Raw genomic sequence first — 17468 nt, forward strand, 5'->3', positions numbered from 1 at the left:
GGACCAGAGGACACAGCCTCAGAATACAAAGATCAGAGATGAGGAAGAATCTTTAGCCAGAGGGTGGTGAATATGTGGAATTCATTGCTACAGATGGCTGTAGAGGCCATGTCATTGGGTATATTTAAAGCAGAGTTGATATGTACTTAATTAGTAAGGGTGTCATTTTAATGAGGTTGAGTGGGAAAATAAATCAGTCATGATTGAATGGCAGAGCAGAATCAATAGACCAAATAGCCTAATTCTGCTACTATGTCTTATGGTCTTATAAATCAGATTCCCATAATTCTCAACAATCAAAAAATTGAAACTTTGTATATTAAATAGAAATAGACCAAGTCTATTCAAGGCTAGTTAAAGGTCCCGATGCAGTGTGATTTTGTGTAAACTAATAGTTTTATGATCATATAAAAACAAAACCTTTCAAAAAGATACTGCTTAAAACCAATGAAAATCTAAAAGCAAACCTGCATCTGAAATGGTAATGGAAGAATGGGTACTAATATGATAGACTTTATCTTCACCAGCTAGAGATGCACTGTTGTAAACACACATTTGACACATAAACTGATACATTATGAAGAAAAATAAGGTTGTGATAATCCCAGTTTGTCATGGAAGAAAACAATAAATTAAAATTAAGTATCTGCAACACTCCACTGAAAGTACTATGTTTGCAAGATGTGAATCAAATTTAATTTTTCCTTAAAAAAGCCAGAATCTTATTTTCATCTTTACTATTTTCTGCATTCTTACTTTCCGGTACCATGGTGGTGTGCTCGGTCACAGAGCCCTCTCCGGGTGCAAACAATGTGTAACTGTTCCCCCTCTATGTCTTTTGTGCAATAACAAGACACTGCTGGATGTTGAGAACATCAAGGGCTGCAGGTCTGTCCCACTAATGAGACGCCTGATGGTGGTGCACAGAAGTGGTGCATGGTCCAGGAAAAGGTGAAATGATTACTTTGGACATTTTTCTCGTGGTTGCAAGACTCGGTTGGCCATTGGTAATGTAGAATACTGCAAATCTGGTTCATTAGTTCATTGGCAACACTGATGGCAAGGGTGCTGTGTGGACTCAGTTGTTGCACAGACTAGGCCTCAAGCTGCAGGGTTACCAGTTTCAGCCCTCCAGGGAAAGAGGCACCAGAGCTGGTGTGGGTGTCCCTGCTGGGCTGGGGGCCTGCCCCTGACTGTTGGTACTCTGTTTTGTAACTTGGCTCTGGAGGAATGCGGTTTTGTTTGGCTGTATTCATGTGTATGGTTGAATGACAATGAAACTCGAACCTGACTTTGAACATGCAAGACTAAAACCATATTTGTAATGAGTAATACACAAAAAATGCTAGAGGAACTCAGCAAGTCAGACAGCATCTATGAAGGGAAATAAACAAGGAGGAGTACTAGCTGGCAGGTGATAGGTGAAACCAGGTGAGGTGGAAAGTGGGTGTGTGAGGAAGGGAGATGAAGTAAGAAGCTGGGAAATGATCAATAGAAGAGATAAAGGGCTGAAAGAAGAGGAATCTGACAGGAGAGGACAATGGATCATGGACAAAAGGGAAAGAGGAGCATCAAAGGGAAGTAAATGGCAGATAAGGATAAGAGAAGGGGTTGAGAAGGGATCAAGAATGGGGAACAGATGAAGACCGAGTGGGGAGAAATTACCCAAAGTTATACATACAATGTTCATGCCATCAGGCTACTCAGATGGAATATGCCCCTGCAACCTGAGATCATGACAGTAGATGAGGCCATGGAACAACATATCGGAACAGGAGTGGGTAAATGAAATGAAACAGGCAGCCATTCGGACATCCTGCCTTTAGTAGCAGATAAAGCGAAGGTGCTCAACAAAACGGTTCTGTAACTTCTAGTCATTTATCCCCCCTCCCCTTATCTCTTTTTTCCACTCCCCTTTCTGGTTCTTCCCTCACCCCTTCTCTTCTTACTCTGGCTTCCCTCCTCCTCCCCTGTCTTCCAAGGCTCACTACCTTCTCCTACCTATTCCTTCTTCAGCCTTTTACCTCTTCCACCTATCATCTCACAGCTTCTTACTTCATCACCACTCCCCCACCCACCCACCTTTCACATCACCTGGTTTCATCCAACATGGCAGGTGTTAGGTGAAAGTAGAAGTATGTGAGTGAGGGACCACTTACACTCCTTCCCTTCCCCATTTTCATTCTGACTTCTTACCCCTTCCTTTCCAGTATTCCCCTCCATAGCTGCTGCCTGACTTGCTCAGTTCCTACATTGTTGTGTGCGTTGCTCAAGATTTACAGCATCTCCTGAACCTGTTGTGTTGATTATAATGAATAGGCTATTACATTCATTTTTGAATTTGAAAATCATGAGTGAAGATCAGTCATCCATAACCCATAAAGGGAGGGAGAACAGCCAGAAGTCATGGTACATATTGGTACCAACGACATAGGTAGAAAAAGGGAGGAGGTCCTGAAAACAGAAAACAGGGAGTTAGGAAGGAAGTTGAGAAGCAGGACCTCAAGGGTAGTATCTCGGGATTACTGCCTGTGCGATGTGACAGTGAGCGTTGGAACAGAAGTGACAAACAAATGCGTGGCTACAGAATTAGAGCGGGGGCAGGGATTCAGATTTCTGGATTATGAAGACCTTTTCTGGGGCAGGTGAGACCTGTACCAAAGGGACGGGTTGCACTTGAATTTGAGGGAGACTAATATTGTTGAGGGCAGGTTTACTAGAGCTGTTGGGAGTGGTTTAAACTAATATAGCAGGGTGATGGAAACCAGTATGATAGAGCTGAGGATGAGCCAGCAGGTTTACATGCAGATGATGGGTGTAACATGAATGTAAGGAAGGACAAGCCAGTGATTGGGTACAAATGCAGACAGAGCAAAGAGTTAAATTGAATCACAGAGGCAAAATTCAAAAGGGTGAAGAATGCAGGATTGGAGGTGCTGTATTTAAATGTGCGTAGCATTTGGAATAAGGTGGACAAACTCATGGCACAATTAAAAATTGGTTGATATGATATTATGAGCGTCCCTGAAAGAAGATCATAGTTGGGGGCTTAACATCAATTGATGTACTTTGTATCGAAAGGAGAAGCAGGAAGGCATAGGTAGTGATGTGGCTCTGTTGGTAAGACATGGAATTACATCTTTAGAAAGAGGTGACATAGGATTAGAGAATGTTGAATCTTTGTGGGTGTTAGGAAATTGCAAGGGGAACCATTATGGTAATCATATATAGGCTTCCAAATAGTAGCCAAGATGTGGGGTTGAGATTGCAAAGGGAGCTGGAAAAGGCATGCAATAATCGTAATGATATATTTGTAATGGGGGACTTTAATATGCAAGGGAATTGGGAAAATCAGGTTGATGTCAAATCACAAGACGGGGAAATTTGTTGAATGCCAACAAGATGGCTTTTTAGAGCAGCTTGTTCTTGAGCTTACTTGGGAAAAGGCTATCTTAGATTAGATTTTGTGTAATAACCCAGAGCTTATTAGGGAGCCTAATGTAAAGGAACCTTTAGGAGGCAGTGATTACAATATGATTGGATTCATACTGCAGTTTAAGAGGGAGAAGTGTTAGTATTGCAATGCTTGTTCAGGCCTATTCCATGCTTTATCTCAAAATAAAAATAAATGTGAAGCTGCGGTTCATCAACTACAGCTTAACTTATCGTTGAGCTTCATGACTTGGGTCTTTGTACCTCTCTCTGCAACTTCCTTATCGACAGACTTCAATCAGTAAAGATTAGTAATAACATTTCCTTCTCACAGACCATCAACACAGATGCACCTCACGGCTGTGTGCTTTGTCCCAGTTAAACTTTCTAAACACAAGTGACTGTGTGGCTAAACACAATGCCATCTCAAATTTGCCAAAAATACCACTGTTGTTGGTCAAATGGTGTCACAACAACAACTTCTCATTCATTATCTGTAACAACAAGGAGCTGATTGTTGACCTCAGGAAGGGAAAGGCAGCGAGCATGTGCCAGTCTACAATGGGGGTGGATGGTGGAGAATGGTTAATGCCCAGCATTATCTTCCTGGGCATTAACATATTGGATGTCCTGTCCTGGACTCGGCATATCAATACAATCACAAGAAAGGTGTGCAGGTTTCTTTACTTCCTTAAGTCAAGTCACTTTTTATTGTCATTTCGAACATAACTGCTGGTACAGTACACAGTAAAAACAAGACAATATTTTTCAGGACCATGGTGCTACATGAAACAGTACAAAACTACACTGAACTACATGAAAACAACACAGAAAAAAATACTACACTAGACTACGGACCTAACCAGGACCGCATAAAATGCACAAAACCGTGCAAGCATTACAATAAATAATTAACAAGGCAATAGGCACAGTAGAGGGCAGTAAGTTGGTGTCAGTCCAGGCTCTGGGTATTGAGGAGTCTGATGGCTTGGGGGAAGAAACTGTTACATAGTCTGGTTGTGAGAGCCCGAATCTGGGTGCCTTTTCCCAGATGGCAGGAGGGAGAAGAGTTTGTATGAAGGGTGTGTGGGGTCCTTCATAATGCTGTTTGCTTTGCGGATGCAGCGTGCAGTGTAAATGTCTGTAATGGCAGGAAGAGAGACCCCAATGATCTTCTCAGCTGCACTTCTCACTATCCACTGCAGGACCTTGTGCAATTTGCGAACCAGGCAGTGATGCAGCTGCTCAGGATGCTCTCAATATAACCCCTGTAGAATGTGATGAGGATGGGGGGTGGGAGATGGACTTCCCTCAGCCTTCGCAGAAAGTAGAGACGCTGCTGGGCTTTCTTTGCTATGGAGCTGGTGTTGAGGGACCAGGTGAGATTCTCCACCAGGTTAACACCAAGAAATTTGGTGCTCTTAACGATCTCTACCAAGGAGCCATCGATGTTCAGCGGAGAGTGGTCGCTCCGTGCTCTCCTGAAGTCAACAACCATCTCTTTTATTTTGTTCACATTCAGAGACAGGTTGTTGGCTCTGCACCAGTCTGTTAGCCACTGTACCTCCTCTCTGTAAGCTGACTCATCGTTCTTGCTGATGAGACCCACCACGGTCGTGTCATCAGTAAATCTGATGATGTGGTTCGATCTGTGTGTTGCAACACAGTCATGGGTCAGCAGAGTGAACAGCAGTGGACTGAGCACACAGTCATGGGGGGCCCCTGTGCTCAGTGTGATGGTGTTGGAGATGCTTAAAATGTTAAGGAGGTTTGGTCTGTTACGAACACTTTTGAAAGTACTCTGACTGGTTGCATCATGGTCTGTACAGCAATTGAAATGCACAGGAATGAAGGAAACTGCAGAGAAGTAGTCAACTCTGCCCAATAAATCATAGGTATTTCCCTCCCCACCATTGATAGTATCTACACAGAACCTGCCTCAAGAAAGCAACACCCACCATCATGCCATTTTCTTGCAGCTTCCATCAGACGTGCAGAAGCCTGAAGTTCCACCTCTACTTCAACAACAACTTCCCTTCAACTATTTTGTTGTTGAACCAACTAGCAAAACACTAGTTTAACAACTCAATGTTAACACTAAAACAAAAAAGAAAAAATCTGCAGATACTGGAAATACAAGCAACACACACACAAAATGCTAAAAGAACCCAGCAGGCCAGCATCTGTGGAAAAGAGTACAGTTGACATTTTGGGCCAAGACCCTTCAGCAGCACTTTACATAAAATGTGCTTTTATTTGTTCTAATTTTATTCTTTCCTGTATTTTTTGTATAATTTATGTTTTTCTTGTGACTGTTGCATATATGATGCTCTGTGCCTGTGATCCTGCTGCAGGTAAGACTTTCAATGGAATTGCGCATACTTGTATTATGCATAAGACAATAAACTCTACTCTGATTTGAATCTACAATAGCTATCATGGATATTGCCTTGTGTGGCTTAACAATCATTTTAATTAAAGCATAAATTCAATGACATAGAACTTTGTGAAAAACATTATAATATTCTCCTCGAAGTAAAGCCTCACAACCAGCCAAGTGCTCTCCTCTACCCAGACCAGATATTAAATTCCATTTAAGTATTATCAAATATATCTTGAGTTAGCAAATACATTTATATCCTATCTACTACTAGCTTACAATGTGAAACAGGAGCTGGGAGGCCAAATTTGCTGTCCTCCTGACCTGAACAAGTTTATGTGCTCTGTGTGTGTGTGTCTGTGACTGTGTGAGAGCTTCAGTGCCTGAAATGGGAGAGATTGCACACACAAAAATTATTGCCCAAGTGCTTCATTAGTCACAGTTTTATGTGAGAGAGGCAAGAGAAAGACATTGTTTAAAAAGCTCACATGAAATCTTGGCTAGAGTTTGCCAGAGGGCATGTGGGAGATCCTGAAGTCAACTGGAAGAAGGTTCAGATAAAACCAAAATTGAGATTTTTGGCCATCAGTCTATATGCTATGTTTGGTGAAGCATGGTGGGGATGCTTCACTGCAGCAGGCCCTGGAAGGCTTATGAAGGTAGAGGGTAAAATGAATGCAGCAAAATAGAGAGAATTCCTGGAGGAAAACATGATGAAGTCTGTAAGAGAACTGTGACTTGGGAAAAGATTTGTTTTCCCCAAGCATAAAGCTAAAACTATGCAGGAATGGCTTAAGAACAACAAATGTAATCTCCTGCACTGGCCATCAAAAGTCCAGACCTCAATCCAATTGAGAATTTGTGGCTGGACTTGAAAAGACTGTTCACTCATGAACCCCCTGCAATCTGACAGAGCTTGGTCAGTTTTGTAAAGAAGAATTAGGAAAAATTGCAGTATCCAGATATGCAAAGCTGAAAGAGACCTATCCACACAGACTTAAGGCTGTAATTTCTGCGCAAGGTGCATCTTCTAAGTACGGACTTGAAGGGGTGAATACTTATGTAATAAATTATTTTGGATTTTATATTTGCAATTAATTTAGATCACTTTATAGAGATCTGTTTTCACTTTGACACAGAAGAGTCTTTTTCTGTTGATGTGTCAAAAAAGCCAACTTAAATCCACTGAGATTCAATGTTGTAAAACAATGAAACACGAAATCTTCCAAGGAGACTAGGCACTACACGTCCCAATATTAGTCTGCCTGAACCATAAAAGCACAAATATCCAGCAGTACTCTCATACCCCTCAGTTATATGCTGACTGCTTAACAATCACGGAGATGGTGGCAAAACTACAGCAGAAGAGGATATTGAAAACAACCTTGAAACAACTTTGTGCTTAGGACAACATAATATTCCTTCAAGAACTGCACACCCAAACTGCAACATGCATCTCCTTCAGCCTACATTGGGGCCATCTCAAAACCATGCAGTGGGATTCCAAGTAATTCCCAGATGCCACATTTTCTGCCAATGCACTGAGATGGGGAGATACCCTAAAAGTATAGATTACCATAAGGGGTATTAAATTCACACAAAATTTTAGCCCATTGTTGGTAGTCTAACCTACAAAAATAACTGGAATTCTGCTGTCAATATCAAATGACTGTGTCTCAAGCTTAAATATAACCAGACAGAAGAAGTCATGTGGAACCTGTGGGAAAAGCTCCTGCAGGTTTTATGTTTCGAATTGAAGACCCTTTGCCAGAACAGGAGTAGAGACATTAACTCTATTTCTCTTCCATAGATTCTGCTAAGTGGTTTCAACAATTTGTTTTTATCTCAGAATTCCAACATTTGCAGTTTTTTAAAAAATTCTCATCTCAGATTTGTGTGAGAAGTTTCAAAAATATGTAGTGATCATGACACTTGCAAATGGAAAGCCAGGCAACTCATAATTAATGTTAGTTTTGAAATAAAAATAGAAAAAACACATTAGTGAATACCAATTTGTACTCCTGTTTTTACACCTGATTACCAGTGGTATATGATCTTTGCTTCAGCTTATTCCAGTTCATTAATTTAATCTTCAACAAAATAATGGATGTCAAAAACAAGTTTGCAATGCAAGACATTCAGCTTCATAATATAGAATCACATTTGTTGTCTCACCAGTTTTGAACAGCAGCTGCTTACCCAGAACATCATTTTTAAGAGTAAATTTACCAGTCTTATATTCATTGGACGCTTCTGCAATAATAACAAGACATTTTACAAAACAATCCATATTGCCCAAACAGAGTATTTAGGGAGATGGTTAATACATGCAAATGGTGGTTCAGTCAAGACTTCAAAACACAAAATGCACTTGAAACAGGGAGGAAAAAGAACACTGGTTTGTTATTGTTGGTTAAGAGCTGATTAATAATGAATTATGTGACTTTACATGGGCAGGCAAAGCATGAAGTCTTCCAACTTGGGTCTCAAGATTCCTTTAAAACTTATGACACAAGTCCAGCACTACAAGTACTTGCTTATTATGCCTTTACCTCCTGACGACTTGGGACCATCTGATCCTGGAAAGTTACCCTGTGACGTAACAACCTCTCCCGGGAAGTGGGGGGTATTTCACTCCCACCTTGCTGTCATGTGAGAATTAAGAAAAGAAGAGTCATGGTGCAAGAAATTAAAACAACAGCAACGCATTGTGGTAATATACTATTGTAAGGAAATAACAGGAATCTTCAATTCCTATAACTCAAACAGCTGCAAAGCGACACTTTACAATTTGCAATAATAGGGATGAGCATATTTTGATCACCATAACATTCAAAAAACTTTACTCATAAAGCCAAAATGTTGCCAGTCTTTTTCTATATTTTTTTTAAAATTTGATACTGTCCTAAATCTAGCAATAGATGCACTTAGTAATTGAACTTAAGCCCAAATTTTGATGAACTGCTCAAAAAATAAAAAATATAGTTAATTATGATCTTTATAAATTTCCATATCTTAATTTCATCTATTTCTTATTGTTCCTATAGTCAGTGAATTTTGCTCCTTCAAAGTATCCATCAACCTATCATGCCAGCTCCTGTCTCGCCTATTCCCTTTACCTCTTTATACTGGCAATTCCCTCTTTACACTCTCAGTCTTGATGCAGACTTTCAATCCAAGGCATTAACCACCTCTTTGTCTCCACAGCTGTTACCTGACGTAGCGAGTTCCTCCAGCATTTTGCTTGTTATCATTCATGATCTGGTACAGCAATTTAAGTGCTCAGGGGCAGACTGCCCTGCTGAATACATTGAAGTACATTCTTCCACACCATCATTAATAATGTACTGGAGGCATTGCCTCAGGAAGGCAAAACCCATCATCATGCATCCCCACCATCTGAGCCATGCCATCTTTCCACAGCTATTATTAGGAAAGAAGTTCAAGAACAGCTACTTCCCCTTAGACACTTAGTTCTTGAACCAACTGGCAAAACCCTTATCACTACAGTTTAGCAACACATTAACTATTCCAAAAACTGCACAAAATGGGCTTCCTTTTTTCCAATTGTTCTTTCTTGCAAAGATTGTGTATAATCTATGTTTTCTGGTGTTGCTGCTTATATAATGCCATGTGCCTGTGATATTGCTGCAGTTAAGTTTTTCCATTGTAGCTGTCCATATGACAATAACCTTGAATTTGATTTTGTATCCTCCTCACAGTTCATTTTTCCACCCAGCTTTGTACTGTCAGAAAATATGGGGTTGTACTTCTCAGAATTTGTTTACACTGCTTCTACTGAATTGAGGTTTACCTCAGGCTAAGTACACTTTTCAATTTCCCCAAGTATACTGGTTTGAGGGAAATCCATTTTAAGACACAATCAGCCTTTAAATGACAAGATGGTGGTTGATGAGATTCTGTAGATGCTGGAAATCTAGAGCAACACACACTGCTAGAGAAACTTAGCAGATCACGCAGCATCTTGGAGAGGAATTAACACTCTAAATTTTAAACTGAGACTCTTCATCAGGATTGGAACAGAAGGGAGATGAAGCCAGAATAAGAAGAGCAGAGTATAAACTGGCAGGTTATAGGTAAAATCCGATGGGGTGCAAGGCTGGTTGGTGGAGGAAGGGGTGGGTGGGGTGAAATGAGAAACTAGGTGGAAGAGGCAAAGGGCTGAAGAAGAAGGAATCTGATAAGACAGTGGATCATGGGAGAAAGGGAAGAAGCAGGGGCACCAGAGGGAGGTGATGGACATGTGAAGATGTAAGAGGGGAGCCAGAATTGGGAATGGAAAATAGAGAAAAGGGAAGGAAAGAGAAATTTGCAGAAATTAGAAAAATGTATGCCATCAGGTTGGAGGTGAAACAGGCAGAATATGAGGTGACGCATACAAAATGCTGGAACTCAGCAGGACAGGCGGCATCAATGGAAAAGAGTACAGTTGACGTTTCGAGCCAAGACCTTTTATCAGGACTGGAGAAAAAAGGATGAGGAATAGCGTTAAAAGGCGAGTGGAAGGGAGGGAGAAACACAAGGTGAGACTGGGAAGGGGGAGGGGTGAAGGAAACAGCTGGTAAGTGGATAAGTGAAAGAGGGAAGGGGGAATCTAATAGGAGAGAACAGAAGGCCATGCAAGAAAGAAAAGGAGTAGGAGGAGCACCAGAGGGAGATGATGGGCTGGCAAGGTGAGAGAGGGAAAAGGGGAAGGGGTATGGTGAAGGAGGGCATTACTGGAAGTTTAGGAAATTGAAGTTCATGCTATCAGGTAGCCAGATGAAAAATAAGGTGTTGTTCCTCCAACCTGAGTGTGGCCTCACAGCAACAGCAGAGGAGGCCATGGATGGACATAACAGAATGGAATGAAAATGGGTTGCCACTGGGAGATACTGCTTTTTCTGGCAGAATATGAAGTGATGCTCCCCCAACCTGAGATTGGCCTTCTCACAATAGTAGTAGGCAGCCATGGGTCAACTTGTCAGAATAGAAATCAGAAGCTGAATTGAAAAATATGGACACAGGAAAATTCTGCCTTTTGTGATGCATTGATTGAAGGTGCTCAATGAAATGGCCCCTCAATCTACTTTAGGTTTCACTGATGTAAACAAGGCCACACCAGGAGCACTGGATTTCATAGATGGCTCCAAAAGATTCACACTTGAAGTGTCACCACACTTGGAAGGACTGAGAATAGGGAGAATGGGACCCTACTCTTTATTTTCACTGTCATTCCAGACATCACCCATCTCTGATGCGACTTTTCTTTAACTTTCTCCCATGGTCCTTTGTCCTCCAAAACAACCCTACCAAAGAGTCTCGGCCCGAAACGTTGACTGTACTCTTTTCCATAAAAGCTGGCCGGTCTGCTGTTCCTCCAGGAGGGGGAGAGAGAGTGGGGAGAGAGAGAGAGGGGGGAGGCCTGGATTTCCAGAATCTGCAGATTTTCTCCGTTTGTCCTTGCCTATCAGATTCTTTCTTCTTCGGCCCTTTGCCTCTTCGACCTACCACCTCCTAACTTCTTAATTCATTCCACTCTCCCACCCACCCACCTACGCCCTCTCCTATCACCTGCTAGTTTGTACTTTTTCCCCTCCCCCCACATTCTTATTTTGGCCACTTCCCCTTTCCTTTCCAGTCCTGATGAAATGCTCAGCCTGAAACATCAACTGTTTATTTCTCTACATACATGCTGCCTGACCTGCTGAGTTCCTCCAGTATTTTGGGCTACTCCATCTTCAATATCAGTTGTGAGTGTTAGCATTGAAGTAAACTATAATAAGTATTCTGGTAGTATTCTGAAGGTTTATGTCATATCTCCAGAAAATCAATACTGATACAGAGAGTTAACAAAAGGATGTGTTTCTGTTCCTTCGGATAGCATTAGAGTCATTATTAAGCAGATTTTCAGATGCCCCTAATGTCATGACAGATGCTGTCTCTAATATACTGTTAAGCAACTTTGACGTTATGAATAGTCATTGTTTATCTTGCAAAGACAAAATGCAAATGCTCATCCCTAGTGAATAATACAGGAACATAATTGTATTATGTGGAGGTTCCCAATAATAACTGGATCTCAAGAAATAGCATTGCTTTTCAGATTAAACTAAGCAATTAGATATCACGTCCACAATAATCAGTTCATAAGTACCCTGCATATTCACGAAGTTTTGTAAGCAATGTCTACTTAAAATATTACTTAAATATGCATTTCACAAATCTGTTAAGTAACGAACAGATTAGTGAATCTATATGAAACATATAGATAGCAGAAATTGAAGAAGAAATAAATTACTGAAAAAATGAATATTTAAAGACAGAAGGGCTCTTCAGTTGAACAAATTTCTTAACAGTTCAATGAGCACATGCAGTGCAGCATATGTAAAGCCATTCTGACTGCTTCTTTAAAGGAGGTAGAGCTTTTTATCTTAAAGTAACTAATAGTGCACAAGCAAAATAAGCAGAAAAGCATGGGTACAGTGCAAGGGACAAGAAAGGAATGATGTTCTAAAAGCAAATTGTAGCTTTCAAAACAGGAGTCATTAAATTAAGATCAAAAAGCTCAGTATTATCTACTTGCTGACATATTCATAGATGTGCTTGAATTCTAAATGCTAATACATTTGTGCCATTTGCAAATACTCAAAATAGCATTAGAATCTTAAGCCAGATAAAACAGAAGTGATCATGGGTTTGTTGCCTTTGAATTCTATAGCTTTACAAGAATTGAGCTCCTCTAATTTTTTTCCTTTACATGTTCCATGTCAGGTCTTACAGGTTATTTGATGAAGAAAGTTATAATCTAGTCTTAACCAACATCTTGAAAATATTCAGAACATTTTATAACAACATAAGAACTAGGAGCAGGAGTAGGCCATCTGGCCCATCGAGCCTGCCCCACCATTCAATAAGATCATGGCTGATCTGTCCGCAAACTCAGCTCAATCTACCTGCCTTTTCCCCATAACCTTTAATCCCCTTACTATGTAAAAACCTGTTTCTTAAATATATTTAGTGAAAAAGCCTCAACTGTTTCCCTGGGCAGAGAATTCCACAGATTCACCATTCTCTGGGAAAAACAGTTTCTCCTCATGCCAAATTATTTGGCATAGAAACCCTTATTTCTAACTTATCAACAAACCGAGCCAAAGATACATAATGCCATATTATACAATAACATAAAATATTAAACAATCATCTCGAGGCACAAGATGAGCTAATGAATCCAAATATTATATTCAGATCCCATTTAGTCCTCATATTTTTTCACTCAAATATTATATCAATACAACACTTCCTTTTACAATTTAACTATCTTTTTTCCAGAAACAGATGCATCTGTACCAGCAGTAGCATGAAGATTTTCTCAAAAGTAGTCTCAAATAAGGAAAATCTGGTCAAGTACTGAGTCTAGAGGTATCAGTATTTCATAATAGACGAATAGCAGTTGTCCTGGTCCTTGATCAGGCAGGAATTAATTTTAGCCATGAACAACCTATCAAAGCACTGATCACAGTAGTTGTGAGTGCTACCAGGCAGTAATTGTTAGGGTAGCTCACCCTGCTCTCCTTGGGCAATGATATAATTGATGCCCTTGGGAACCTCCAACTGCAGCAATGAGGCTGTGAAAAAGTCATGAACATTCCAGCAAGTTGGTTTGCACAGGTTTTCAAGACCCTGCCAGGTACACAATTGGGAACTGATGCCTTGGAAGGTTCATCTTCTTGAAGGATGATCTGATGCCATCCTTTGAGACAAAGAACCTTTTCAAAGTGTGCATAATGAGTATTGAGATCATTGACAAGTGAAACATCACTACAATTATGCTGTTGAGTTTTGCGATGTAGAAAGAAATGGTATGCAAACCCTATCACAGCTGATGTGCATCTGATTGAGTTACATTGACCTATGAAATCTCTGGGTGAGTTACAATCTTCAGTGACTAAGGTGGGAGAGAGTGCACATACCAAAGCTGTTTAAAAAGATCACATGAAATCTCAGCTAGAGTTTGCTAGAAGGCATGCGGAAGACTCTGAAATCAGCTGGAAGAAGGTTCTATGGTCAGATGAATCCAAAATTGAGCTTTTTGACCATCAGATTATATGCTATGTTCGGTGTAGGCCAAACACTGCACATCAACACCCCATCCCTACTGTGAAGCACTGTGGTGGCTGCATCATGCAATGGGGATGCTTCACAGCAGCAGGCTCTGGAAGGTTTTTGAAGGTAGACAGTAAAAATGAATGTAGCAAAATACAGGGAAATCCTGGAGGAAAATCTGATGCAGTCTGCAGAAGAACTGTGACTTGGGAGAATATTTGTTTTCCCTAAGCAGAACGACACAATCACACAGCAATGGCTTAAAAACAACAGAGCTAATGTCCTGTATTGTCCAAGGTCAGAGCCCTGACCCAATCCAATTGAGAATTTGTGGCCAGATTTGAAAAAGTCTGTTCACTCACAATCCTCATGCAATCTTACAGAGCTTGAGCAGTTTAATAAAGAATGGGGAAAAATAGCAGTGTCCAGATGTGCAAAGTTGATAGAGACCTATCCACACAGAGTCAAGTCTGTAATTGCTGCCAAATGTGCATCTACTAAATACTGACTTGAAGGGGGGTGAATATTTATGCAATCAATGATTTTGTGTATATATTTGTAATTAATTTAGATCACTTTGTAGAGACCTGTTTTCACTTTGACACAAGTCTTTTTCTGTTGATCACTGTCATAAAAGCTAAATTAAATCCACTGAGATTCAATGTTGTAAAACAATAAAACATGAAAACTTCTTGGGGGTGGGGGTGGATACTTTTTATAGGCACTGTTACTGGAATGTGCCAAGGTCAGGGTCTGACACACTAGTATTTTTTGAAAATGTTTAAATGAAATTCTGGGTTATTTGTAATCTACTCCCACTGACATATAAATAATGGGATTGATTTGACTATCTGTTTTACAACCTACCTACTCTTGAAAAACAAGTTGTTAAGCAAATAATTATTTTGATTGTTGTCAAGGAATTACATTCATTCATCTCTGCTCATATGTGATAACAATGCTGATGCAAATTGATCAACAATTATTGACAGTGGAACTAATCTCATCAATAAAACTGGATTGTCTAATTGTGTTACTGGATGATGTGCAAATTATAATGTTGCTCATCTTATTTCCTGTTTAGTTCCCTGTTTGCGTGGGGATTGGAGACAAAATATTTGAATGGTGTAACATCTCAAATGGCTGATGAACTGAGACACCAAAATGTTTGATCCTTGTTTAAAATATTCAACTATGATTGATCTTAAGCAAGTATTTCCACTCACCAGTAAAATATTTCTACTCAGAAATACAGAACCAAGGTAAGAAGTAACAAGGAACAATTGGACAAAAGTATACATTAATAGTGGAACTGTGTGGATTTTATTCTATAAATTAAGCAACAAACTTCAGCAAATTTTGTTGTAGCTTTGAGAACGTATCACAGTCATACCATGACTTGCTCCTCCAGCCTTGCACTTTTGTGGAAAAAGCAAAATTCTGATCCAAGGGTGGGAAATCTGTGGAATTCATTATCACAGGTGACTGTGGAGACCAAGTCATTAAGTACTTTTGAAGCTGAGGCTAATAGGTTCTTAATTAGTCATGGCATTCAATGTTATGGGGAGAAGGCAGGAAGAATGGTGTTGATAGGGATTATAATTCAGCCAAGATGAAATAATAGAGCAGGTCTGATGGGCTGAATGGCCTAGTTCTGCTCTTATGTCTTATGGTCTTCCACATCCCAAAGACATGCAGGTTGGTAAGTTAATAAACAACTTTACATTGCCTCTACATTGCTGGCAGAAGATATGGAGATTTGATGAGAATTTAGGAAAAACAAAGTAGGATTATTGTAGATATTTTTCCATTCAGTCACAGCTGATATAATCTTTATCTCAACTCCATTTACCTCCTGCCCATCAGCCATTGTCCTATCCATACTCATATTTTTCTTGTAATACCATGGGCTTTTATCCTGCTAAGCAGCCTCATGTGTGGCACCTTTTCAAAGTTTTTTTTGAAAATCCAACTATACAACATTGACTGATCCTTCATTGTCTATGCTGCTTGTTATTTCCTCAAAAAATTCCAAAAGATTTGTCAGACAAGATTTTCTCTTAAGGAAACCATGCTGACTTTAGCCCATTTTATTGTGTGCCCTTGGTATCCCAAAACTTCACTCTTAACATTCAACTCCAGTATCTTCCCAACTGCTGAGGTCAGGCAACTGGCCTATAATTTCCTTTCTTCTGCCTCTCTCCCTTCTTGACGAGTGGAGACATTTGCAATTTTCCAGTATTCCTGAACCATGCCAGAGTCAAGTTGAGGTCTGGAAGACCAAGAAAATTTTCCAAGAGAACTGCTTGTAGGATTGCTAGAAAGGCAAATCAAAACCCCCGTTTGACTGCAAAAGACCTTTTAAAAACACTGTTTAACTTCAGGAAGATTTAGCAGACTCTGAAGTGGTGGTGCACTGTTCTACTGTGCAGCGACACCTACACAAATATGACCTTCATGGAAGAGTCATCAGAAGAAAACCTTTCCTGTGTCCTCACCACAAAATTCAGCAACAGAAGTTTGCAAAGGAACATCTAAACAAGCCTGATGCATTTTGGAAACAAGTCCTGTGGACTGATGAAGTTTAAATAGAACTTTTTGGCCACAATGAGCAAAGATAGGAGAAATAAGGGTGCAGAATTTCATGAAAAGAACACCTCTCTAACTGTTAAGCACGGGGGTGGATTGATCAGGCTTTGGGCTTATGTTGCAGCCATTCGCATGGGGAAAACTTCGCTGGTAGAGGGAAGAAAGAATTCAATTAAATACCAGCAAATTCTGGAAGCAAACATCACACTGTCTGTAAAAAAGCTGAAAATGAAAAAAGGATGGCTTCTACAACAGGATAATGATCAAATTAAATCTTGTCTTTGCTACATCATAGTTCTGTCTGAATTACCACTGGATGGATGAAGCACTTCATTTCTTATATTTTGGTCCCAGTCTAACCTGGTGTCAGGACAACAACCTGTGATAACATAGTAGCATATATTGAAACACAACTTCTAAAGTCACTTTGCAGAAATATAACTGTGCAAAAAAATGATAATAGGAAAAAAAGGTGTTGACAAATTGCATACACACATAGGCTTGTTGAAAATGGATCTTAAAAAAATGACAACAAAACAGAGACCTTTGAAGATAGAATACAGGCAGTCCCCGAGTTACAAATCTCCGACTTATGGACAACTCGTACTTACGATCCAAGGAAGGAGAACACTGTCCACCATTTTAAGCTGGATCGCGACGCTGTCCGCCATTTTAAGTCAGGACGTGACGCCGTCCACAATTTTAAGTCACTGCCGTTGAGTGTTTAACTTTGTATTTGGTTTAAATTTTTCTTAATAAGATTCACCCTGACCCCCGCCACCGCCCGTTCCGGTCAGCTGGTGGTGCAGTCAGATCAACTCAAGTCAAGTCAAGTCACTTTTATTGTCATTTCGACCATAACTGCTGGTACAGTGCATAGTAAAAATGAGACAACATTTTTCAGGACCATGGTGTTACATGACACAGTACAAAAAACTACACTGAACTACGTAATAAAAAA

General features: G+C 40.1%; 1 protein-coding gene across 1 annotated transcript in view; it reads right to left on the reverse strand.

The window, feature by feature from the left end:
• Positions 1-17468, reverse strand: part of ank2b (ankyrin 2b, neuronal) — an 801710-nt gene that overhangs the window by 578870 nt on the left and 205372 nt on the right. The window contains exon 2 of the mRNA XM_059988791.1: positions 8365-8457. Within this exon, the coding sequence (XP_059844774.1) occupies positions 8365-8457 (93 nt within the window). The remainder of the gene's footprint in view (positions 1-8364; positions 8458-17468) is intronic.

This window comes from Hypanus sabinus, chromosome 14 (genome assembly GCF_030144855.1).
Source record: "Hypanus sabinus isolate sHypSab1 chromosome 14, sHypSab1.hap1, whole genome shotgun sequence".
In the NCBI taxonomy this organism is placed as follows: Eukaryota; Metazoa; Chordata; class Chondrichthyes; order Myliobatiformes; family Dasyatidae; genus Hypanus; species Hypanus sabinus.